This window comes from Bombus bifarius, unplaced genomic scaffold (assembly GCF_011952205.1).
Source record: "Bombus bifarius isolate JDL3187 unplaced genomic scaffold, Bbif_JDL3187 scf7180000010252, whole genome shotgun sequence".
NCBI classification, from domain to species: Eukaryota; Metazoa; Arthropoda; class Insecta; order Hymenoptera; family Apidae; genus Bombus; species Bombus bifarius.
In genome coordinates, this window is record NW_022885576.1 from 1358630 (window position 1) to 1385574 (window position 26945).

The 26945-nt window shown below is 32.7% G+C and overlaps 1 protein-coding gene across 12 annotated transcripts; it reads right to left on the bottom strand.

Moving 5' to 3' along the window:
* Window positions 1-83: 83 nt before the first annotated feature.
* On the bottom strand, window positions 84-26912 carry LOC117216150 (dystrobrevin beta-like). Of its 12 annotated transcripts, none has more exons than XM_033462670.1 (17): window positions 26479-26912; window positions 9915-10079; window positions 8747-8963; window positions 8255-8337; window positions 7809-7960; window positions 7591-7699; window positions 6850-7016; window positions 6621-6748; window positions 6430-6528; window positions 6242-6323; window positions 5825-5863; window positions 5604-5716; window positions 4815-4980; window positions 4418-4719; window positions 2672-2817; window positions 1052-1111; window positions 84-494 (listed from the first exon to the last, which is right to left on the bottom strand). In XM_033462670.1, the coding sequence occupies exons 2-17, from the start codon at window positions 10072-10074 to the stop codon at window positions 232-234; spliced, it is 2286 nt and encodes a 761-aa protein (XP_033318561.1). In that variant the 5' UTR covers window positions 10075-10079; window positions 26479-26912; the 3' UTR covers window positions 84-231. The 12 variants fall into 12 exon arrangements, with proteins under 12 accessions (XP_033318561.1, XP_033318565.1, XP_033318567.1 ...); XM_033462674.1 differs by having other exon boundaries at window positions 5598-5716; window positions 6242-6266; window positions 26479-26911; XM_033462668.1 differs by having other exon boundaries at window positions 232-494; window positions 5598-5716; window positions 26479-26911.
* Between the last annotated feature and the right edge of the window lie 33 nt (window positions 26913-26945).

A 26945-nucleotide genomic window follows, 5' to 3' on the forward strand; every position in this document is an offset into this window, starting at 1 on the left:
TCTGTGTTTGCTGACATGATAACCTTTTTGATTAAAAGTACTGCTTCGAAAACTGTAAGATTTTTTTTAAATACTGTCCAAAATCTAATGTCATATTGGTTATATTTCACACTAACACCCAGATATATGCCTATCATAAATAACCGGTGGAGCTACAGTAACTTATTTGCGTTTCATTTGGTAGCAGTTTCTAAGCCGTTAGAATACATATAAATGTCATGTATAACAAACTTATCGGTTGACCCATTTTTTTGCTGGTTCTGTCCAGTTAGATTCATTTTCATCCTCCTTCTCTCCATCTGCCTCTTCCCTTTCGCCTCTTTCTTGTTCTTGCTCGCTGGATGGGGTAGCAGATGGCGTTTGCGAGATATTAACATTGCGTGCACGCAATTCAGCCAAGAAATCATTCTCCTGTTGATAGCGTCGCTGAAGCTCTTCTCGCCAAGAATTTCCGCCGCCGCTACTATCATCACCATCCTCGCCAGCCTCGAAATCTGAAGATAAGGAAAATCGATAATTCCAAAATTATGAATGTACTTGTTACACTCAAATTATTTTTAATATTTGATCTTTCAATTTTTTGTATGCAGAAAAGAACGCTAATTCCTATAAAATGAATATTGTATAACTGTATCTACTTAGTCAATATATTTAGAATTCAGATGTTTATTTACATTTACAATATCGATAATATTATATACAATAATTGAAAGGAAAATAAATATCGGTCTACTAATTTAGAAGTGTGATTGTATGTTACAAATATGTAATTGAGCAAAAATGAAACGACGGTCAATTAACTACTTCTAAAGAAAATGACAGAATGTAATTTTTAACTAGTATAAAAATGTACCTGATTTACTATTACAATTCCCAATTTACAATTTACTGTTAACGCTTTACTGTCTGGAATAATAGATACGTTTACTAACACGTTTATTTCATATAGTAATTATATATTTATGCAAAAGAAGCATGTGATGTAATATTTTGCAAAATGCTCGTGAGGATGTAAAAAATTACGAGAATGGAAATTTGAACAAACTCTTACCTAACGGCTTTCTGATGTTAATTCGGCCAGAGTTGTGAGAATGATCCTCCTGGTCTGAGTCTGCAAGGCACCAGGATACATTCACAGGGGGTGCATCACACACATTCCACAACACGTCTAAAGTGTCATTTGTATATGAAAATATCTATCTTCTTGCCAAAATTGTAATACCAATGGGATATTTTATATAGAGACTTGTACATTTAAATCCCAATCAAATATTTTCTTATAATAACGATAATTATTACTAACATTATTATATTTTTGTACTTTCTTACAGTATTCAAAACAAAAGAAATGTTATAATAAATTTCGAAGTATCTATTAAAAATGAAACATCGTTTTTATTTTGTAGTAAATGTAAGAATAAAGTTGCATAAACTAAATTTTTGTTTAATTGCAATTTGTCTTCAAATCATTTTTAAATCATTAATCGAATTATAAATTGTCTTATTGTTAGAAAGAGCATGTCCTGTTTCACGTGTAGTGTAGTAGTCTGTGCTATTTCTAGACTAAATTTTGCTAAGTCTATACTAGATAAGAGAAAATAAGAATTATAACAGGCAAACTGTGTAAAGAGAGGCAAAAACTAAATATTTACATCTGTAAGTTGTTAACAGTGAGTAATATATATGTATGATAACCTTTATAAACTTGCATAAAACAATTTATAAAAATATTATAAGATATATCTTGAATTTAAAAAAAAAAACTTAAAAAATCATTATTGACACATTTAGATACGAATAAAATAAAATCCTGTGTTTTCTTTTTGTGAATTTATCAATTTAAATAATTATTTAAAAATATTGTAACAATATAATATTTGTACTTAATATACATAAAAAAATCGCATATTATTCTTCTTGTAAGTACTAAATAGGAATATGCAATTATTTATTTTGTTTTACATATAAATATTTATAAGAATTATTTTCCAAATAATATAAAAAAATTAAATTTCTTTTATATTTTAATTCTTAATATAAACATATGGCTATGTATGAATTGTAAAATTTACCTTGTATTTGAGCTTTAGTTCCATAATAAATTTGTAAAATTTTGTTCACTAAAAATAGGTAGGGAAATGCATTATTACATGCTATAAAATCTAATGATGTGATAGAAGAAAAATACTGCCAAACATGCCTGTTTACACTAATATGAACAACAATATGAGAAAATGTATATATGTACGAAAAACATTTACTTGATAAGTTATTTTAGATTGCTATAATTTTTTTTTATAATCGAGTAATTATTCAAAATAATATGAATGAAACAAAAACATACACATTGGTAGGAACATAAGAACTTTTAATATCTCACTTATTATAACTACTCACAAATATCATTTCATTAATGAGTTTTTGTAATAGTATGTTAGTTTTAAACATATGAGATTATATGAATTAATTGTTACCTCTTCGAGTTGGCTATACATTTTTTATTTTAAGGGCTAATGATTTCTATGCCTTACACCTAATCCAGATATACAATTATTGGAGGCCTATGTTAAAAACGATAGCTAAATACAAGTTTTTGTGCCACTTTGAACTACCAAAGTATTTTGCATTCATTTCTGATGCAAAGTATGTTAAAATTTGTAATACAACATACCCGAATTCAATTCCCTCACGAGTGTTGACATGGCATTAGTAACACTGTCAGCAGCTACCAATAAGTCATTTCGTAAGGATCGGCCCAAGCTATTATTCGCACTGCTGGAACCACTCCCTGGCAAGCTGTTTGTCCTGAACGCAGACCTGACATCGAAAATCTCTATTTTCTTTGCATAAAGCGACTTCCAAAATAAAAACTAAGTTAAGATCGTGACATGCCACGCTTATTGTGCAAGCATCTAGGGATGAAAGTTTTTTTATCAGCAAATATCAGTATATTCGCAAACTTTAAATTAGCAATATATTAGCATAAACATGCAATATTAAAAGAAAGCGGGTGTAAAAATTTCATAAACTAAATTTTACTTCTTTAAATCTATATGTTTTTTGTGTTTTAATAAATTTACTTACATATGTTACTTCTTAAAGTTCCATATATTTATGCTCAGCATTCTCTTTTTATAATCTCTTTATTACAACACTTCATTCTGATTTTTGAAAAATATAATTTTAATTTCGATGAAAGTTTAGATATTATTGAATTAGGGTATTATACATAATATATTCAGTTCATAACAATATTTCAAAAGATAGGTAAAAGAGTATATGCAACTAAAAATAAAAGATAGTTAATACATAAAACTACTTTTTTATTAAAAAAATAATATTATATAATCAATTATACAATTTAATATAAGGGAAAATGTAACAACATTTTTGTAATGTATAGTAAAAGATCTGAACATGCTCTTTAAGGTACATTATATATCTGTTGTTTCATTCCGTATAAATATACATGCCTGTAATGTTTCACAAATTAAATGCAATGAAGGAAAATTAAGATATAATCGATAACATAAAACTATAAAAATTTAATAGTGCCTAAAAGCGTCTCAAAATAGCAAAAAGCAATGACTTATATAAATATAATATTTTAATAAAACTGCAATCAGAATTTACAATATCGTTAATATAGGAATATTTTAAAATAGAAAAATCATTAGTTGTTCAACTAGTACCAAACTTATTCTTGTTACTAGCTGATCAATAATACAGTCCCATTAATATTCACATGCAACAACCAAAGATATGATTACTGTGCTAATTCTTTTCATAAAGTGCAGCTAAAATCTTATTATACTAGCACTGTGTGTTTAGAAGAAATCAATTTTAAATAAACGTATATAACATAGAAATAGACATAATCAATCGTTTAAATTATAGATATGCTTGTAAAATATGACTAATTTCTTCATACAGCTTAAACATAATTTCTTATTACATATACAAATTATATAATAATGACTGTTTTAAATATGGCGTAAAGTACATAATAAATGTGGATAACATATAAAATTTTGTTAATTTTTCTATAAAAGTAATTACTTTCAATACCTAAGTACGGTACAGATCTTTGTACAAATGATTCTTATATAAAAAACCTCACAAACATATCAATATAAAATGGTACTAAAAAAATGTTAAAAGAAACAAGGAACGAATTTTTCCTGTTTTTATAAATATGATATGTATTTAGAACTTGTCAATATATTTCTAAATATTTCTTTAACCATAATTTTCCGATAAATTTGAGAATTATTTCTAAATCATTCTATGTGCATGATATAACAGTGTTTTATACAAAGATTGTAATGTTTGCTTTTTCTTTTGCTGCCTTGTGTCTTTTTAACTTTGACTATCTTTTCATTGATTTCTAGCAGAGATTTTTCATATGCCTGCCTACCTTACGTCGCCTCCAACACATGATAAGTTATCTGGAATAGGATTTTGTATTGTTCCCAGCATGGTATTATTAGTTACACTCGCCACTGATGTCGTTGGAACGGGACTCTGGTAGCTTTGAGACATTTGTTGTTGACTTTGCGACTGCTGCTGTTGTTGTTGTTGTTGTGGAGTTGTAGAAAGTGGACCACCTGGAGTTGGTGGAGCTGATCTACTACTTGGCACTGCACCAGGAGGTAAAGGTGGTGACTTTGTACTTCGTGGTGAACTATTTGGTGTTGACCTTGGAGATGCCTGGTGATTCTATAATAATATAAATATTGAAGTATTGCACTATGATAATAAAATTGAAATGTTAAAAGAAAGATTGAGATTATAGATTATTCTTGAAATAATACCTTTAACATTTTCATTAAACCTTCCAGTTGCACCATTAATTGTCTTCTAGAATCTTGCAATGTTGCTAAATGAGTTTCTAACTCATCTTTTCTTTGCCTCAAGGCTCTCAGTTCAGACATTAATGCAGGATTTTCCAAACCAGCCGCTTCTATTTCTTGTTGTCTCCTACAGTTAGATTCAATGTTAATATGGTAAAAAATAAATGGAAAAAAAGCTGGAATATCTTTTGAATTAGATATTCCATTTCACTAACTACAAGCTGAAGCGAGAATATATTATTAATGTGGTGTTTGTGTGTGAATCTAATGAATCTAACAATTTCAAAAATTATATTAACGTAAAATTAAAATAATTTAATAATAACTTTATTGTATAATTTTCAGACAAGATAGATATACCTAATTACTTTAAATTTGTAAATAATGTAATATATCGAAGACTAAGACAACTAAGGTAAGATACAGAGATTCTTAAAAAACTAATGAAGAGAATATCGATTACAAGCGGGATACTCCGATGTTAGTAATGATTTTGGATTCGACTGTCTTCATTTTTAAGTTATTTATACGGTTATATAAATGAAATATGCATAGAGGGAAAGATGTATTTATGTTAGTATTGATTGTTGTGATGTCTTCAGCTCTAGTATATACATTCTACGCAACAAAAGTGATAGAAGCGAAACAGAATGTCCTTTTTAACATGCATGATCCTAGGATGGTTCGACAGGATGAACTCGAGGTTTAGGCTTGATATAAAGGAAATAAACGACACAGGTATACCTTAACCTTGCAATCTCGCGCATTATTTCCTTGTTCTTTGCCTCTAACTGCGATATAAGTTCGCGTTGTGCTCTCGAGGCATCTAATGACGCCAAATTAGCATCAGATGGTGCCCTACCCTGTAATACAAATATTGCGATTTCAAATAATTTGTAAAAATAAGAAAATGAAATTTAGTTGAATCATTGTTATTTGTACAAATGATGGTAAAAATTTCGCATACTTACTGCTTGGTCAGCTTGCGACATTCTGGATGCGGCACGAGGCTGTGCAATTATGAAATTAAAATTAGTCACACAAAGTCACGATTCAGCTGAACGTTTAATTAAGTTTATTGCTCTAATTTGCTAATAACTGAGGATTTTGCATAAAGTTTCATGCATTTATCATAATCTACACCAAACCACATTATGTCAAATATACCCACAAATTTTACATTAAAGATTATACTATTTGTTAGACAACTTCGTATAAATTATTTGAACAATTTTGTAAATTAAAATTATAGCTTTTTTATATAAATAATACCAAGTTATAATTGTTACAATATTAAGATGAATATTAAGCATGTACCCATACAGTTGTAGAACAGTAAACAACAAATATTAAACGTTAGTTATTTTAGAATAAATAAGATATCTTACCATAGTCCTAGCTTCCTGAGCCAACCTTTGTGCGTATCGTGCTATTAATTTATGTTCATCATCCAGTCTTGAACTATCCATACTGTACAATGTATGAATAAAGAAATAAAAAAAAAATAAATAAAATTGTGACTCGTTACGTGCACATTTAGTATAAGCTGTGCAATTTCGATCTGTTTTACGCTCACCTCCTTAAAGTAGAACGGCTGTCCATCGATCCGGAATCGAAAGGAGCCATGAAACCTGGATCTGGAAAACCGTTGTGAGATGGTAAAGGTGATGGCGGGCTGCAATGCAGGGAATTTATTTTCGATTGAAGAATCGCGTTCATATCGACGGCTATACATATCATATGAGTATGATAGATCATGGAACTCACACTATGTGTGATAAATCTAACGTCTTCTCAGGTTGTTCCGGAAATCTCGGTAAACTGTTCTTCCCCTTTTCAGGTACGCATCTGAAGCTCTTTCGTAAGGAATGACCAATCTGTTTGCTCGGTGATTTCTACAGAAAAAACAGGAGAAGATTGGTGTCACGTAAAAGATACATATTATTATTTATGCATGGAAAAGTTTGAAACTTTGAAAGTTCTATCCAACACGTACAAAACTACTGTACTCCCTTGTTTCATGATCGTTATTATGTGTCCCAGAAACTTTACCGCGCCAAAAACAATCTTGACAGAGCTGGTACGAGTGACATTTCTGACATCTGTATCGGAAGCCGGTGAAGTTCTCTTTGTGACACGCGTCACACATGACAGGATGGGCCACTGAAAAATTTTACATGAATGAAAAGCTCATTTACATGCACAAGTTGCATCTTCGTTTGCAATACGTTAAGGTATTATGTTTCTTCATATGAATATTAGACGACAGTATTCAGTGGAAGCATTTTTATAATATACAGAATACCTACTTCAAGAAGAAATTTTAATATTCAGTAAATTGTAGTAGTTGTGTATCTATTTATCTTCAATTAATATTTTCTGTTGAGAAATTCGCTAGCTGAAGATGAAATATGATAATTCATCTAGGATTACTTTAAAGCATATGATCATCAGGTAGATAAATCTGATACCGGAAGATGTTTTTATGAGTCTAGAAGAACTCAAAGTAGATAATCCAGAAATATTCTAAACAACTGGTCACATATATGGATATTCATATAACTTTCTAATAGTTTTCTGTATATCATATTCTAGTATTACTATAATTCTAGCATTGTTATAACTAGTAACAATAAATTGAATTTTAAAGCATAAAATCCTCTATCTACATATGTAATTTGATTTCTGCATTGCGAGATTCATTAATTCTAAATTAATTTGAAATCTGGAAAATTACCTGTTTCAACAGCAGCCATTCTATGGTACAATGGAAGCCAGATTAAACAGTGTGGTCCTGGATCAGACATAAGCGTATCCAAAAAATCGTTAACCGTGACTTTCGAATTCTGTAACACAATGTGACACCCAACGATGCTAATTTCCGAGTTGTATTAAATTTAAAGAAGTTTCCCAGTTACCTAGTATACGGACAGAAGTTCACTTTAATGAACTTACTTGGGGAAATATTGAATTGGCAAGACCCTCGGAGTATCCAAAAGAAGGCGATTCGTAAACAGCAGCCGTTAACGCTAGAACTTCCTTCAAATAGTCAGAGAATCTCCAGTGTATCATGTGACCATTGCTATCCGATATTTGTGAGTATATATCTGTTCGCCAAGTAGACTGAATTAATTAATTAATTTTGGTACTACACGGGAAAATATAATAAATCCATTCTTATCAATTTTCTGGCTTCCACAAACTCATTAGTTATTTTTAAAAGACTTATATTTTTGGTCTCAGCGGATCATTTCCATTTAAAATTTTGTTACATTAGAATCCTTCTATTTAATCATAAAGTGACATTATAATCAGAAAATCAATAAAAATTTACTTATCATGCTTTTCTGCTTAACTTCGTACAATTTGTGAGCGAAAATAAAGAACGGAGAATAACTTACATCGAAATTTGTCCATTAGTTTCCCAGCACATAACGTAGCTAACGCTACTTTCACGGAGAAAACGGATATCTTATTGTTTTCCCTAGGAAAAATGTAGTTTTCGATAAATCATAATTGTGAATATGATCAATAAATTAGTATTTACACAACTTTAATTCTTAAAATTAAAATTAATTTAATTAAAAAACTTTTTGTAATACAAAATTATATAACTATTTAACTATTTAATCTTTTAATGATGCAATAAAATGGCAAAGAATTCAGAGTGAACGATTCAGAAAGTAATACTTTGTCTTTTTATCCCCAAGATATTCTTAACTTTTCATAGAAAATAAATATAAAAAATATTAGCAATTATACTAAGTATGAAGACATTTAAGATGTGAAATTTATAGTACTATATTTAACAATCTTTACTCAAGTCTCTTTCAAGTTACACTGTTAAAGGGTTAAAACATTTAACACATATACAAAATTCAATATCTATTTACCCTGTAGTATAGGCAGCAAGTAACCAGTTCATCAACAGAGCGGTTGTAGCATCGACTTTGGCTTGTTGCGAAACAGGCACTCGTTTATTAAGGGCATGGAATAAGGAAGACAATAAAGTTTCCAGCCTCGAAACTCCCAATGTGCTGGATGGTTCCAAAGTGTTTAAACCGTTTTCCCGAAATGCTTCGATTACATTCCATATATCCACGTTATGTACTGTATACAACAGAAAATGTGCTTTAGTAATGAAATTTTTTAATTATTTTATTTTGATGGTGCGCTTTTGTGGAAAGATTGAGAACTACCGGTGTAGATTATTACATGGAATAGCGAAGTATAATATATAGGTATCATAAATCACTTGGACTGCGAGCTCGCTATCTCATAGCCACACGGACTATTTGATCCTAGGAAGTTCTTGACTCTATGGATCGCTTCGAAACCCTTAGTATTATGGGCCACTTGACGCCAAAAAGCGCTCAACCTCATGAACCACTTGATACCAGGAGTCAATGGTTCAAGATTCTAAAGGATGAAAGGTCTTAGAATCTACGGATCACCCGAAATCTAGGAATCTCTAAAGCTTTAGGACACCAGAATTAACAAAGATATCAGGATTCTCAGAATATCGAAATTTTGTAAATCTCTAGAACTTGGAAACTCTTAGAGGGTTGCCTTCCCATTCGGTTACCTGACGATTCTGTAATTTCGTAGCTTACGGAATCCTAAAAACAACTTCCTAGTACAGCTAAGAACTTGACTTGTCTTTTTTAGTAGATTCTCACCTAATGCATCAAACTATGCGTTTCTTGGCACCAAGTGGTATATGCTTTCCGGCGTCAAGTGGTTCGTATTAAAGCGATTCGCAGCCTCAGGTGGTTCGTTGGATTTGGAATTTCCTGATATCAAGAGTCAATAGGATTTAAGAGTTTAACTATCAGTAAGTTGATCATAAATGTACCAAATAGATGACTTAGCGTTAAGTAAGCTAGGTCTTTGGACCTGGCCTAACGGCTCTTTCTGACATATTCACGTTATAATATTCAACAAATATTATTGTACGATAAAGCTCAGATTCTATTAGAATTGTCTATAAAACCCAAAACTTCATTTGTTTACACCTACTTTTCCTTCGTTTATTACGTTATACGTCTACGTTACACTCACAGTGAACTTTCTTCTGAATAAATCGCAATTTGCATGCAGTGCGGTACGACGCAAATCGAATGCTATCAAAATTTTGCTGCCGCATTTCTTGCAACAGCTGCAACCGGCTTGCCTCCCCGGTGCTGCTATTTCCCGACCCTCCGGCGCCATCCTCCGCCATCTTATCTGCAACATATAATAAAAATAAAATAGTATCATGTTCGATCTATTTGTATGCATTGAGAAAGTCCTAAAAATCGTGTCAGTTTCCAATGGAATGCGAACGATAAAATTTATTCGTGGTCAATTAACTACCTACGCGGAACCTAATGCAGCCTTTTAGTCAGTTATCTAAATGTCAGAGTAATCAATAAAAGCTAGATTTCTTCGTTCTTTATTGCGCCTACGGTGAACATTCTCAAGGGTTCTGAGGGCATTCAAGGCATCCGCAGAATGCACGAGCACTATTCGCCACGGCGTGCTTCATTGTGTCGTTGATTAGTTTCAGTCCAGTCTGATGAATCAAGCATCGCGCGATTAATACGATGCTATTAAGATCAGGAATTGCGACGAAACTAGTATAGTGAAGCACGAAGATCGCCTTTGAAGCGACAGCGATAACTTCCAACATTTTAATTGCCATTTTAAGAAAAATTAAACTCAACAAAATCATTCGACGAAGAAAATAAAATAAAGTAGTGTTACGACACATATTCTTTGGTATTATTATGATACTTTTAAGCTTTGTCTATAAACAATATATGTTATTAAGTCATTAAATACAATAAGTATATTTATGTTTAGCAAATCTGATTCTAATTTTAGTGCATTACGTTTTCCTCAGAAAAAGATCAGAGAAAATGTATCATTAAATAAAAATAAATTTTTACATAGTCCAAGAAACATTTAAGCACGAAAGAGTTAATAGTGTCGAATTTTAAAAGTTCAGTGCGTATAATTTGTTTCTTACAGAAATAATGTAATATTAGAATCAATATTATAGAAATTATACAATACGCATAATACTATTCATGTAAATTAAATAATTGGTAATATATTACCATATTATACACAAATTGTTTCTCTTCTCTCTTTTTTGAAATCATTCCATTCGGAATATTCATTTCAAACGAATAATATAATCGATTGCCATGTATCTATAATTATTGAATATTCTATTATAATTTTGATCAAAATTAATTTTCACGGAATCAGTTAAATTAATTTGTTCATATAAATAAACATGGTTCGCCCCGTACAACAGTCTCATATTAAAATACAATTTTATCCTCTTCTGAAACCAACAAAGTAAAATAATATTCAGTAACGAAGCCACTCGTTTAACATAAATATTTACATAGTCCAAGAAACATTTAAGCACGAAAGAGTTAATAGTGTCGAATTTTAAAAGTTCAGTGCGTATAATTCGTTTCTTATAGAAATAACATAATATTAGAATCAATATTATAGAAATTATACAATACGCATAATACTATTCATATAAATTAAATAATTGGTAATATATTACCATATTATACACAAATTGTTTCTCTTCTCTCTTTTTTGAAATCATTCCATTCGGAATATTCATTTCAAACGAATAATATAATCGATTGCCATGTATCTATAATTATTGAATATTCTATTATAATTTTGATCAAAATTAATTTTCACGGAATCAGTTAAATTAATTTGTTCATATAAATAAACATGGTTCGCCCCGTACAACAGTCTCATATTAAAATACAATTTTATTCTCTTCTGAAACCAACAAAATAAAATAATATTCAGTAATGAAGCCACTCGATATACTATCGATTCGCAGCAGCGTTCGTTCACATCACAAATTGCCGCATTTCGGTGTCGATTCAATAACGTCCCGAGTCAATACTTCAATTTAAAACCTCCAAACGTTCGTTCGTATCGTCAACAATCGACAACGACCTATCAGGTTGGCACAGCTAACAAAGAAATCATGGAAACGAGAATGCCGACGAGGAAGACAATTACTTTTATCGTTGATATACCCGACAAAACAACGGGAGAGTTCGCCGGTCGTTAACTTAATGGAACGTGGAAATCACTCAACGACTGCTTGATAATTCATAGGAGACTGTTTCAGACAAAGCCGAATTGTCGCAGCAGCAACTGGAAGCAGCCGGTAAATATCAAAGCAATTAATATTTTGCTGGAAAATCACCATCGGGAGTAACGACATGATTCAAGTGGAAAACGAAGCGCACCAAAGGCAAAAGGATCATTTGCAATTCAGTTCGTTAAGTATTCTGTACGATGAAGCCTCGATCAGCAGGATCTGCGTGAGATTGTGCGAAACTAAATCGTTCTAGACTTACAGAATCGAATTCCCTGGAACTTTCCACACTTTTAGGAACAGAGATCCACTTTAGAAATATTTCGTGATCCATTCGAAGACTACACGAAGTGTAATTATTGAAAGTTGATTTATAAGCAATTCAAAATTGATTCGTGTAGTTCTACGAACTGAAACAAAGTAGGTAGAAATAGTAATTCTAATGTGATCTTTAACTGAATCGACTTCGATTTGTTCACCGATTATTTTTGATAAATTACAGTTGTCCTAATGGACGTGTAAACTATTGTCATATTTTAATGTTTAACGCGGTTTTGAATGTGTATTAAAATACATATGTATCTGTGGCGCGTGAAACGTATATTAAAGAATTAAAGATCCATGTTCTTAAGTATACGTGTACACAGGTATCTAAGTACTCGCAGTTAGCGTGATTCTGAAATCAGTTAATCGAATTCGCATGTTTTTCGATCATCAGTTCAGTGACTCTCGGGAAGAAAAAATAATAAACCAGGTGTAAGGCTGCTTCACGTTTGATTGTTCAACGGTTATCCGCGTATATTCAAACATACTGTCCAACGGCTATACTCGTATGTTTAAATACACGTGTTATAGAAACATACGGATACCCGTGAAACAGGAATGATCGTGTATTCCTATTACACATGTATGCGTATATTTAAATATACATGCATAATCATTGAATAGTTAAACGTGGAACGGTCCTGAACATAGTTTTGAATATCTTAAAATATGTTGTTCTCAGGATGATCGAAAAACATGTGAATTCGTTTATCTGTATATGTGTATTGAATACACGCGTACGAGTATATTTGTAGTCCGTGTACACGTGTATTAACATTTACACGGATTGAAAGTGAAATTTGTTTATCATACGCGAAATAAGAATTCGCAGGCGCGATCCACACTTTGGGAATCTACAGGGTGGTTGGTAACTGGTGGTACAAGCGGAAAGGGGGTACAAAGCGAAAAGAAATCGAAAATATAGAATAAAAAATTGTTTAAAAAATTTTTTTTAATTTTTCCATCGAAACAACGATCCGTTATAACGAGACGTGATAAAGTGCACGCGTACCGAGCAAAAATTCAAAGTCGATTTTCTCGAAAACAAAGCCTCAAACGAAAAATTGTTATTCTATATTTTCGATTTCTTTTTTCGCGTAGAATCACCCCCTTTCCGCTTGTACCACCAGTTACCAACCACCCTGTATATTCTGTAGCAGTGGTTCCCAAATTTTTTCTAGTCACAGCACATTTTAAAAATTGTACAGATATTTTAGCGCATAATATATACAAATTTTAAAAATTGGAACAGCAGATACAATTGCGTGATTAAAAAAAAGGAAAAAGAAGACATTGCTCTTTCGCGATGTGCTGCACGTCCTTTGACAATCATTGCACCAGACCAGAGCTATTCGAACTTTGTTATTCCTTCAGTTTAAATTTAAGGTTTCTGGTCCCCAGGATCGTGTGAATGATTTTCAGCGCACTGACTCCGAGGACAGTTCCTTAGCGCAATGGAACGGGAAATCGATGTGACTCGTCGGTTGTTGTCCAACAAAATGGAACGGAGACAGGTGCATTTAGAATGAAAAGTGCCGGGAGAAAGGGAAATCGAGTGAAAGAGCGATGAAAGAAAAAAAGGTTCGAGCATTGCCATGCACCGGCAGATTGATATCTCCGGCTGCTTCTGCCACCGAGTATTTTCGCGGATTACTTTCTCGGTAAATTCGCGACTCTGGCGAAATACGATCCGGAAGCATCTTTGAATTCGTCTGGCATATTTCGTTGAAACGGTGGAACGATGATTTGCATTCGAGTTTATTTAAGTGTCTGAAAAAATTATTCCTTTTTCCTAAAAAATGCTTACAAACCAGCTTATACGCATAGACAATATTTTAGCGTGTAATGTAACGTGTAAAATACAAAAGAAAGTTCTACGAGAAAATATAAAAGCAACTTTCGTCTTGATTTTTTCACAAGTTATGGAAATTTCTTTAAATCTTTTTGAAATGACAATAATGACGGACATTGTAGTAATTTCGAAAGTCGCAAGGTCGAGAGAAATGGTATAACCTCCATTATGGAAAGTTTTCCATGGGTCGTCTAATATATTTTAAATGAATAAAGCTTCCTGGTAGAACATATTTCGCATATACGTATATAGGTATACATGTGTATTCTTATCTTTAATAAGAGAAATTCAATTTTTGTCAGTTACAATTGTTAGAAATAAAATACGATAGTAATAAAATATAGTATTATATAACACGTATAAAATATTTTTAAATAATCTATGAAATAGGAAAAAATAACCTTTGTTTATTAAGAAACAATCTCGAGTTTCGAGTTGTTCGTTTCTTCGACTTATTTCGCAATATATTACAGTCCACAAGGTGAACTGTGCCTATATGCTATCATAAATTATACTTTCAACAAAATTACACGTTTCAGAAACGATTAAACTACATACTTCTAGTACCCTAGAAACTCCAGTGCAATTAAACTATATACTCTAGATGTTACGTCCCGTTACCTTATACAAACCAAACTCCATCTCTCGGCCAAGATGGCCACTAACTGCGCAAATTCACAAAGGATATAACCTAACAAACACGAAGTGGTACCTCGCTGGGGGTAGCCACCCACATAATAATCAAACAGCCAAAAAATTCTACCAAATGTCCAAATCGGACAAATTGTGAATGTAAACAACTAAATAAAAAAAAAAACTAACTGCGCAAATATAAATAGTCGGACCGCAACAATCCTAAAGAACTTCCATAAAACTAAGTATTTGTTTTTTACCTTAATTGTTATAAAATATATTCAAGTCGAGACGTTTCTTATGGTTATTGCTCCATCAGGTGAAAAGACCTTTTTCCCATGTTCAATGGTCATCTTCACCCACAAGCGACCAGTGGTGGGGCGACCAACCCCCAGCAATAGTTTTCCTCTGCGGCAGCATCGTCGCCGAACTTCACTGGTTTATCAGCCTTTGATCAGTCAACATCTCTTGACTGGTTTTTCATTCGTTGATCAGTCAATGTCTTGACTGGTTCTTCGTTCATTGATCAGTCATCAGTTTTAACTTACTATTTACATGTCTGTGAGAATACGTCTACACGCACCTAGCGTAACTATTTGTATCTACAAAGTTATCGGAATAAATATATTATAACCTGTTACTTCAGTTCAGTACACCTCTATTATCCTAATCGAAATAGGGGATCGACCAATTCGTGGCGTCGATTATCCAATCGTAACGAGAATTTACGGCTCTCGTTGACGCGATCTACCGCGAACGCGCCTCTGCGCGAACGGTCGAACACTAGAACTTTTTAATACTTTCGTCTTAGATTTTAAGGTTCTTTTTATTTTATAGTGAATTAATTAAAGTTATAAAAATCTATAAAATATAATATAATAATATTAAATAATAATAAATATAATAAATAATAATAATAATATAATAATAATAAAATAAAATATAATAAAATAAAATATATCTATAATTAAATAAATCTCAACAAAATCAATAATAAGTTAAAGAAAATAAAGAAAAAGGAATAACTTTCTTCATATATTAATTGGTGAAGGACATAACCTAACAAACACGATGATGGTACCCCGCTGGGGGTAGCCACCCACATGTTATATTAGTATACAGCTACAACATTTTTACCAAATGTCCTACTGGACAAATTGTAAAATTCAAATAAATAAATAAATAATAAAAAAAAAATATATTAATTGATGGACTCGCGCTGTTTTTTAAGTCATGACTTCGGTTCTTTTTCTTAGAGAATTGATTGAGCAAGCGGAGTATTCGATGCAGGATCGATAAAAACACGTTTATCTTCGATCTTATTACATAGCGTGCGAGCACGAGGAGAGAATAAATCGTAACAATCGTCGTTTGTTTGCCGCACAGCGTAACTCATAAAATCGTGCCATCGCGATGGCCTGTTTTCTGTCATTGCGAAACTCCGTTCCTATGCATTGTGGCCCGTGTTCGCCCGAAGGCGAATCACCGCTAAAGTTCATCAGTCGCGCCGATGCAAACGCGCACGGAAAATAGTGATGGGATCTGAAACAATTCGAACATGATCCAAAGTTCAAAGCTCTTGAAAGTCTTAGTAATTCTTGAGGCTTTAAAGTCTTGTAAGTTTGGGCCGTCTTGAAATAAAGGTATTTATGATAACTCGAACTTACCAGATTTGTTTTAATATTCTATGTCAATGATACCGTTTCAACGACAATAATCAAAAGGCTTGTAAGATGTCGAATACTTATCAAGTTCTCAAAACCTACTGAAACTCTTAAAAGTTTTAAGGTGATCGAGACTTTTAAGACGACCAAAAATTTCAAAACGATCGAGTCTTTTGGAGATTTTATGGACTCAAGACTTAAAAAGACTTCCAAGAGCTCCAAGTTTCGAATCATGTTCGAAGTGATTCGAATTTGTCAGCGTATATGCGATACAGATTCGAAGTGGTTCGTAGTGTTTCAGATCCCGTCACTATCGGAAAACCCGCGATAGAGAGAAACTGCAAAGAAAATCGACCATGTCGGAACGACTGCAATAAACATAGAATTCTAAAGGCGCATGAAAGTTATAGGTGTAGTTGTCTGAACCGGTTATGTAACAGCGGTAAAGCAGTGGTACATTACTACTCGTAGACGAATCTTTTCTACGCCACGAAACTTCGCATTAATCATATAATTTGTTACTACGTCATTATGAGTTCAGATAAAAGCAATAGTCTCGAAAGGCTGATTGGGGCTAGAACTACAGCATCAGATTTTGCTTTTTTATAGTTATTGCAAATATACAGATACGTTTGATAAAATTAATATTGCTTTTTATTCAAATAGATAATTATTTAGATATATTTATTTATATCAGGTTTAGACAAACTCTATTTGAAATAAAGATAAAAAATAACAATTCAAAGTAATAGCTCATTTCAATTATTACATTATTTTTATTGTGAATATAATATAGGAAAGGTAACTTCACTATTAAAATCAAATAAATTATTCTCAAATATTTTTCTATTATGTTATATAATAAATTCGTTCGTTCTAACTATTTCAAATTAAATAACAGATAATTTGAATTTTAATACATATTAATTTAAATCGTAAGTATTATGTGAACTATATATCATTGATAATATAATTATAATACGAATGTTGAAGTAACTACAACTACTTGTACAAATATTGATGTAACTTCTGATCTTGCATATATATGTATAATATCCGATTGGTTTTGGTATTGAGATATTGAGCATTGATTTGAAATTTTTGTTTTACATGTACCGTAACCTGCTTATGGTAGTCTGTTCATGGTCTAGTTACTACAAGTTACTTTGGCAAACTGTGGCGATCACACGAAAATTTCTATCAGGTTATCATAGGGAAACCCGCGGTGATTGGATCGAAGTAAACTTCTACCGTAATGTAGTTACGTTCGGTTATAATTTAGTTAAATATTATATCTCAGTGTGTATTATTCGTTTGCACGATCTGTATGAGATATTATATTATCTATATACATGTATTTCTCTAATTTATAGTAGAAACATGTATATAGAATATTAATAGTATATTTCTAGTCAGAAAATTAAGTAATTATAAACCACATCATAATAAGTCACATTTCTCAGATATACAGCGTGGTTGGTAACTGGAGGTACAAGCGGAAAGAGGGTGATTCTACGCGAAAAAAGAAGTCGAAAATATAGAATAATTTTCGTTTGAGGCTTTGTTTTCGAGAAAATCGACTTTGAATTTTCGCTCGGTACGCCTGCGGTACGTTATAACGGATCTCACTGTAGATCGTTGTCTCGATGGAAAAATAAAAAAAAAAAAAACCCCTTTTTTTACGTGGGGAAATCCGGCGGATTTTTATCGGCTAAAACCCCACGGGCGGGCCTAGGTGTAGTCAGCAACGAGTTAAAACCGTATCTCCGGGGGTACTTCCCAAACACTCATAGAAAGCACAACAACATAGTAGGCAAGGGGGGTCGGGAAACCCACTTGCCCGTTGTATATACTTCTAAGATGATATTTGGTTTTCCACCTTGGCTTGCCCAGGAGTGGTCTCGAACTCGCGACATATTACTACCCCATACGCCCTTTACGAGCGTAGCTAGCGAACCCGCCGAGTATTTACTAGTTGTTGACGCATTATGTTCATCAAGTTGTCCTTATACTCTGGTATAAGAAAACTCTGGTCTTCAGTGTTGCTACAACGAACACGTGTTTTACAGCTGATGACCCAAGATGTTCACCTAAACCTCAAAATATAGAATAATAGAAAATATAGAATATATAGAATAGAAAATATAGAATAAAAATTTTTCGTTTGAGGCTTTGTTTTCGAGAAAATCGACTTTGAATTTTCGCTCGGTACGCCTGCGGTACGTTATAACGGATCTCACTGTAGATCGTTGTCTCGATAGAAAAATTAAGAAAAAAAGAAAAAAAAAATTTTTATTGTATATTTTCGACTTCTTTTTTCGCGTAGAATCATCCCCTTTCCGCTTGTACCACCAGTTACCAACCACCCTGTATATCTTGTATAATTCTGTTGAAAACAAACTTGTTACATTCTTTTAACGTGGTCTTCGATCAAAATTATGTAATCTTTTATTTTTGGAGAATACATGAATCACATAAGCCTTACATTAAAAATTAATTGAAAGAATCTCACTGCAGATCAATATATCCCCACATTGCTACCAGCTTATTAAATTAAATACGACGTATTATTACGACATATCATACTCTTTAATTCGTACAATGCTAACTGTTCCGACGTAAGAATTAAAGATGTTTAACAACGATTTAATAATCAAGTACAAAGTAGATCCCGTTAATTGCTTAATTGTGTGACGCAATTGTTTTGCGAAAAAAATGTGCTGATACCGATAAGCCTTAATTTACAAGACCACATTATTTCATTATGATCACTTATCATTAATCTTATAAACCGGAATTTTTATTCCATTGAATATCGAACATGCGATATTACCTCAGAATAGGTGCTAAAGTTTACAAGTGCACTATTCAGTTAAGTTCGTCGCTATTGAGTTCTTATCTCTGCTCGTTAAAATTCTTCAGCCTGGTATGTGTTTTTCCGCGTAATGACTACGTTGCAAAGCTAAAAATACACTAAATGTCACACAATGGCAATCGCTTGTTGCATGAGTAAAAACAGTTTTCAATGACGCGAGCATTCGATGAAAAAATTATTTATGCATTTCAGATAGAATATTCACTTTCCTTTTAAATTCTATCAAACTAAACTGAAAATCACATTAAAATAAAAAATACTAAATTTGTTAAATCGTTAACTCTGGTTTTACGTTTCGCTAGTAGTTCCCATTTATATCACTTTGAAGCTCGACAATTCTATCAAACTAAACTGGAAATCACATTAAAATAAAAAATACTAAATTTGTTAAATCGCTAACTCTGGTTTTACGTTTCGCTAGTAGCTCCCATTTATATCACTTTGGAGCTCGACAAAAACGAAATAAAGCAAGCTTATTCAGGTGTTTCAAATCTTATCCAAAGAGATGGTGTGTTTTAAATTCGAATGAAGTAGGAATTTGGCGTTCTCGCCAGCTATTCGTTGCAAATCACGAATGTACAATTTGAATAGACATAAATAAGCACACGGCCGTGCTTTAGCTTTAGAGGACCAACAAAACAAACGGCGTTTCTCAGAGCTATGAAAATAGCTCTCCTCGACGATTCCTCGAAAACGTGAATATCGCTTCGAGCACAGTCACTCGATCTTATTGGCTTTTTGCCGCTAATAATTGAAATGAACAGGTTGTGAACACAACATACTGAAGATTCAGTGTTTTCTTTAACAAGTCGCTGCTGATTGCCAATATGTAAATACCTGCTACAAATTCGCATTATTTTCATTCGTTTCACTTATTTCACCATATTGATCATATGCTTTAATCACTGTTCTTATTTATCTTCCAGTTTATCATAATGTATTTATTTACATCTTATATGTTTTATTATGAAACTGATACATGAAACTGATATATTCTCTATCAGAAAACGTTTACTTATATTTTGTATTACTTGTATTTGGCAATATTATAATATTAGGAGACATTATAATTACAATTACAAGAAACTTCAATCTCAAATTATAATCACTGCAATATGCTAATTATGCAGTCGCAATTCTCACAAACAGGATATGATAAAATATAAAATCACGAAAGGTGGACATCCCTCGAATTTCCCCTTACCTTCACATTATTTCACCACTTGGCCCATGGATTAAAATTAGGTTAGTTGAATTCAAGCGAATTGTTTAATCTGAATGAGTCTTAACAAAAGATAGTGCAACTACCGGCAAGCGAATATTGCTCAGAGAGCATGAAAAATAGTTATTCTTTTAATATCATCATTCTAAACCAAGGAATATCGCTCCTTGAAAAGCATTCAGTCTCCATTAACCCTTAGTCGACTATTGGGAACAAATGAAGATATGATTCCTCCGGCGTGGCTCATTCAGTCATTAAAGGCTGTTACGCAAACGGCGCAGGGTGAAGTTTTGTTTGAAGGGTGAATCGGCATCGACGGTTGTCGTATTGTTCGCCACTTGGCGCTTTAATTACGCGGCGCAATGAACTTCGTAACTGCTTTCCGGCCTTCGGCCACTCCGTATACTCCAATAACCCGTATACACGCAATGAAACTTTTCTCTTTTTTCCCTCCCATTTTCTCTCTTCTTTTTTTCCTTTCCCAGCGTTTTCTTTGCGTGTGTGCACATATATCGATCCTAGATTCTGCTCAATTGACTATGGCATCAGGTTACTGGCAACGTTGCAATAATAATACCTTCACCAGTTCTAAAAACCGAAGGGTATCGATTTTTTTCAGCGGGTTGCACGTTTAACGTAATTGCAGGTTTTATTTTCTGTGAACATAGATTTCGGTGGAAAATGTTTTGTTTCCATGAATTAATGTCAATATCATAGGTAGAAAAACATGCTCACTTTTGCTGATTTTTTTTTTTTATTTTAATGTCCCTTTATGGCTAAAAAAGAATATTTTAATATAAAATAGTTTTGTTATGTAACAATAATTATTTTGTGCAAGCGTGCGTTCGCGCGCGTGTGTGGGGGAAGTTTAATTACAAGATTTTAATTGCGCCCCTTCCTTTCCTTCCAATTGTCCTTCCTTGATTCTCCTTTTTTCCAGCACTATATAGTAGTCCGTTCCTTTTTCCTCCCCCTTTAGTATTTCTCTTCCTGTTAACCGTGTTCCTTTCAGCTCTTTACATTCATGCAGCATATGTTCCAGTGACTCTCATGCCTCTTTACATAGTTTGCGGATTGTATCTTCTTTTTTTCAATACATATTTCCCCTTTCTTCGTTCCCACGTCTGAACCTAGCATTCACCTTTGATTTCTGCCTTTGTAATTTTCATTTAAATATTTAGCTTTTTAATTGCCTCTAATTTACTTATAGCGCTTGTTATATCCGTCTTCTATTCTAGTGTATTGCTATTGTAATTGCCCTGCCCAGTCCATTTGAGTTAGATCTTCAACAAAATCTTCGTCTCTTCTTCTTTCCATTTCCAATTCTTCAGTATTTATCATTCTCTGCCTGTTTTAAGTATCTTTTATTTCTTCCCATTTCTTATGTTGGTCTGTATGTATTTCCCTTCAGCATTCTGTATCATTTTATTGTTGTTTAACCGTTCTGTTTTCTCCTCGTATCTTATTGGTTTGTTTCCCGCCTCTATCCTTACTTTATTCGTTTTGGTTTCCACCAGGACTATGCTGGGATGTTAAAATCCGGACCTAATATATTTCTCTTGTATGTTCTCCATTTTTTCTATTTTCTTCCATCTCCAAATAATTTTGCTATGCATTATTATTATCTTGCCAAAGATATAATTCTTAAGATAAATAGTATATTATATCTCCAAATATTCAGAACGTTTTTTAATATTTTAATATTATGATGAAGAATATGTTTTGAAATATGGAGAAAGCGGACAAGTGCGTATTTAACCCGAATATAAGAAAAACAATTTTGATAATATAAAATTAATTGATAAAAGATTTGTTTCTTTCTTAACACTACATGAAAACATTTTCTAAATATATGATTAATTATTTTTGTGAGTAGACGGCCTAAAATTTTTGCATAATATAATATACAGTGTGTAGATGGGCAAGAATGATATTGGCATTGGGTCAGGTGATTAAGTATCAATTTAAAAATTCTGATATTTGGACAAGCTTGTGCTTGCGTCACAAAACCTGACAGATTAAATAACACATATTTACTAAATAATGTTTCAATCTGGGAAATCGGTTTGAGAAAAATGAATTTATTAATTGTTTGATGCTATATCGATTTCTTTATATCACAGTAATATGAATAACTGCTTTGAGAAATAATTATTTTTAAACTATTTGAAGAATTTTATTTTGAATACCAGTTACTACAAAGGAAGGCGCAATAAAAAAATAGAAATAATTCTTAAACCAATTGCTAATAACGTGTTTTAAATATTTTTATAAGTTTTGTAATGTATTAAAAAATGTATTCCGTCATCAAATAAATATAATGTTTCATGTAAATACTCGATATTCACAATAAAAACGCTGTTCGCCATTCAAATACACGCCAAAATAAAGACACCACCGATCAAAACCTTCGTGACCATACTCAATAGCATTTAATCAATTTAGCGAATCGGCTTTGTGTAACTCAATTTGATTCAATCGCCGCGCCCAATAGCGATTAATGCTTGACAATGTCTTAAATACATCAAAGTGGAAAACCGTTAAGTAAATAGAACCAAGCGTAACACACTGACTAAATCGACGAGGAACTGACAGAGCGGAAAACCTCGCCAAGATAACTTACGTAATCCCATTTAGGTTCGGTTTTTCAAAGCTTTGTACCGAAAGCTGGTTGTGTATCGCGAACAAAGCTTTTTCGCTGATCTGGTTAATATCATTGATGCGTACATATTGAAAGAAAAAAAGGAAGAGAGGAGATCACCGCGTGGAATGCTTGATAAATATAGAGACGGCCGCGATAAATGTAGTAAAAACTATCTAGGTTTCTGTACTGCCTAATCAATATTTTACTTACCGAGTTACAGCTAGAAAAGGAGAGAGAGAAAGAACGATCTTACCTGCTATCTTTCAGCGAAATAATCAACGAATCAAAGTGCTCGATGCGCTTTCGAAATTACCGCCAATTTTGAAATTCGAAACGTCTGTTTTCAGCTCTAATTTTACTTTTCATTCTATGATTACGTGAACCATTCGTTGCAAACATTTCTTTTCATTTCACGATACGACTGATACTTTTTATATCTTTTTACACGTGTTTACTGTAATCTTTTATATCCTATTTTTCATATTTGACGCTCGAAAGGTGAAATTTCACATCCTGTGAATTTTGTTTTAATATTGACGTTCTGTAATAATACCATTTCAATGTTTCTTTGTTATTGTTTTTGCGAATAATAACAGTTGTAAAATAATAATATTTCATTCTAGATGGCCTTCTAGCGTTAAGCACATTTTTGGTATTCAAAAATTTCTTATTAATTAATATTTCATTATTTTTATCATTATTAAATGATATTTAATCATTATTAAATTAGTTAGAATGTTTTTTTAATATTTAATACTTCTAGTCCTTTATCATATGTTCTTCTAATCTTTTATTTTATTTGATCTATTGATATACAATTGATATATATTGATGTACGATGTGTGTGTGTATGTGTGTGAGCAAATGGGATATTGTGGAATAATAGAATGATTATTAATTCTTCGAAAACCACCATACCGTATAAATTAATTATCAATATTTGAAAGAGAAAAAGGTCAGTTTATTTTTAAAAGTACAATTAAGTATCCTTAGTTAGTTTAATGTTATTATAATATCATATTCAGTTTCGTACTATACAAAATCATTATATTATTAACCTTTCAATTGCTCCAGGCAAATGCGGTATATTATAACTTGAATGCCTGAATGATTAGACTAATTCAGCTGTTCCATGTCAGTACACAAGATAACAAACAGACTAGCATAATTTGTTATGCGACCTTGTATTGAACTAGTATTGAGAACGATAGATATTTATTTCATATCTATACGGAGGGAAACTTATATGATAAATTATAAGTAAAATAATAAGAATGAGTAATTCTTATAAAGTATCTTTCTTCATATACATATACTGAAAATTTAAATGAATCGATAATGAATTAATCAAGTACATATACTAATTCGTGAAACAAGAAAAAAACAATTATACCTATTTATTTATATTTAATAATTAATAATTATTAATAATTTGTTAATTTAGTATTATACATAATACCAATTTATATACTGTTAGTAGGAATAATAATAATGTTCATTAATAATGATAGTAATTAATAATAGAAAGCCTACTCCACAAATAAAAAGAATTTGTTTACAATGAAACTAGCATTTTATGAAAGGTATTTCTGTTTACAGGGGACTAAAAAGTGTATTGATTGTTGGCCACATAAAGAGAAATCGTCTCGACGAAAGCTGTCGATGACAAAAGCCTCCGAACCTGAGTATATATATATATATATATATCACTACAAATAGTAATATGTGGAATTAATAGTATCAGTTACAAATCTCGAACAATCCACATAACCCTAATATATCGAAAATATCTGTGCAAACAATAAATGACATAGTTGAATGGTTGAATTGATCAGAGGAACTGAGACCGGAACAATGCTCACGTCAGCGGAAGGAATGTCCCAAAAGGAAACCTGAAAATCCCCAACTACATATATATACCGTTCTACTATTTTTTCCAATATATCTTCCCGAATGGAATTACTGTCTTTGCAGCGCACAAATTGCCGGAAGGATCCAACAGGAAGTGTCAGAGGAAGATCGTCAAGCAGGAAGTTGCAAAGGAATGAGGAACGTGTGGATGCCTAAGTTTGAATCAATACAATAAGTGGGCCAGGTGGGGGTGTATAAGATCGCTTGAGGAGACAGAGGAACGGTTGGGAATGTGGGACAGTTTTGGTGCGTACAGAGGAACGCGCGAAATGGAGCGGCCAAAAGGCGCGGCCAATTTCGGATTTCTCATAATTCAGATTTTCGTCAAGCTAATCTTAATCTTTTGATAAACGATTGAACAAATGGAATAAATAACCTTTAATCGTCTTACGCGACTCGAACTACAAAACATGACAATGATATAGAATCGATATCCTGTCAAATGTAACACTATCGTATTACGAACAATTGATAGCGATGTATTAAAATTTGTAACATATTTCCAAATGATTTCCAGACAAGGACTATCGTACGTACTTATATCAATGTCAGGGATAAATGTCAATCGTTCAAAATGTCATGCGGTTTCGAACGATTACATGATCGGATTATAATAAGATATAGATTGATTTTAACGATTACGAAGCGATACGTCACTCCGTGCACTGAAATTCGAACGACTTTTAACTAATAGCACACGACAATGATGAATCAACTGAGAATAATGTTTTGGACCGGTGCCGAGTAGAGGAAGCAACGTGTGTCAGTGGAGCACCGTTTAAGGGGGGAACAAACACTTCCTTGCCCAGATAGAATATATGTACATATACTCATCGGGACAGTGTCCGTTATATTACATTAGACGCATATGAAGTTAATCTTATTTGCCGGGGTTTATAGTTGCCGTTATAATATACTATAACGGTAAATAAATAAGGGGACATTCTTGCAGGTGCAGTAAAATCGAAGATCTCAACACCTGTGGAAACCGTATCGGTATTATCGACTTTAATAACAAAATTCAAACAGAGCTACAATATCTTTATATATTATATTATATTCCATATTTACAGTTTTTAATAAAATCTTATATCAATAGTCTTATCATTCATTTAAATCATTCTGTACACGTGAACATTTCATTGTACATTAAGTTACAAGTCTTATCTGCTACATAAAAATGGATATAACAATTCGAAATTTCCACCTTATTATAAAACTATATATAAAAACTAGAATGCCATCCATTAATTTTTATCTGATGTTGTAAAGAAATATACGAAAACATGTGTGCAATAAATCAAAATCGTCCAGAACGCCGTCACGAGACACGGCGATGCACCTAACCTGGCCTACCGGTGTACATACCTTAGACGCTTTCGATGCGCGTGTCTCCAACAAGGGTGAGAAGAAAAAGAATTGCCGACGGGTGTGGGGTCGCCGTCCCCGTGTCGGCAAAGGCTCCTTTCGTATCGTTCTATCACATACGCGACGTCATTAGAATGGCTTCTACTACAAGAAAGTCACCTAAATGACGATGTAACGACACTTCTCGTGGCACTCGAGTAGGTACTGCTCCGAACACGGGACAGATCTGTCAAGAGGAGCAAACGCGTAGTTTCTGTGAGCCACTCTGACAAATACGATTCAGCCGAACGTACTTTTTACAGAGATACACGGCAATAATCAGCCCGCGTCGAATGAAAGTCACAGAATTTTTCTTACCACGGAAACGTCGCGATAAACAAACTCAACGCAATCTCAACGTAATGTGCATCGCAAGCCTTGCGGCCATCACTGATTTTAACTGGCACTGGTCGTCAGTGGCGCCATCA

What these genes read in the sequence shown, in the direction of transcription:
- LOC117216150 (XM_033462669.1), bottom strand. Translation starts at nt 10,074, where the DNA reads ATGGCGGAGGATGGCGCCGGAGGGTCGGGAAATAGCAGCACCGGGGAG. An exon ending in CTCAGGAAGCTAGGACTATG is followed by an intron (nt 5,864 to 6,241) that starts GTAAGATATCTT and finishes ATAATTGCACAG; the next exon opens with CCTCGTGCCGCATCCAGAAT. An exon ending in TGTCGCAAGCTGACCAAGCA is followed by an intron (nt 5,717 to 5,824) that starts GTAAGTATGCGA and finishes TTTGTATTACAG; the next exon opens with GGTAGGGCACCATCTGATGC.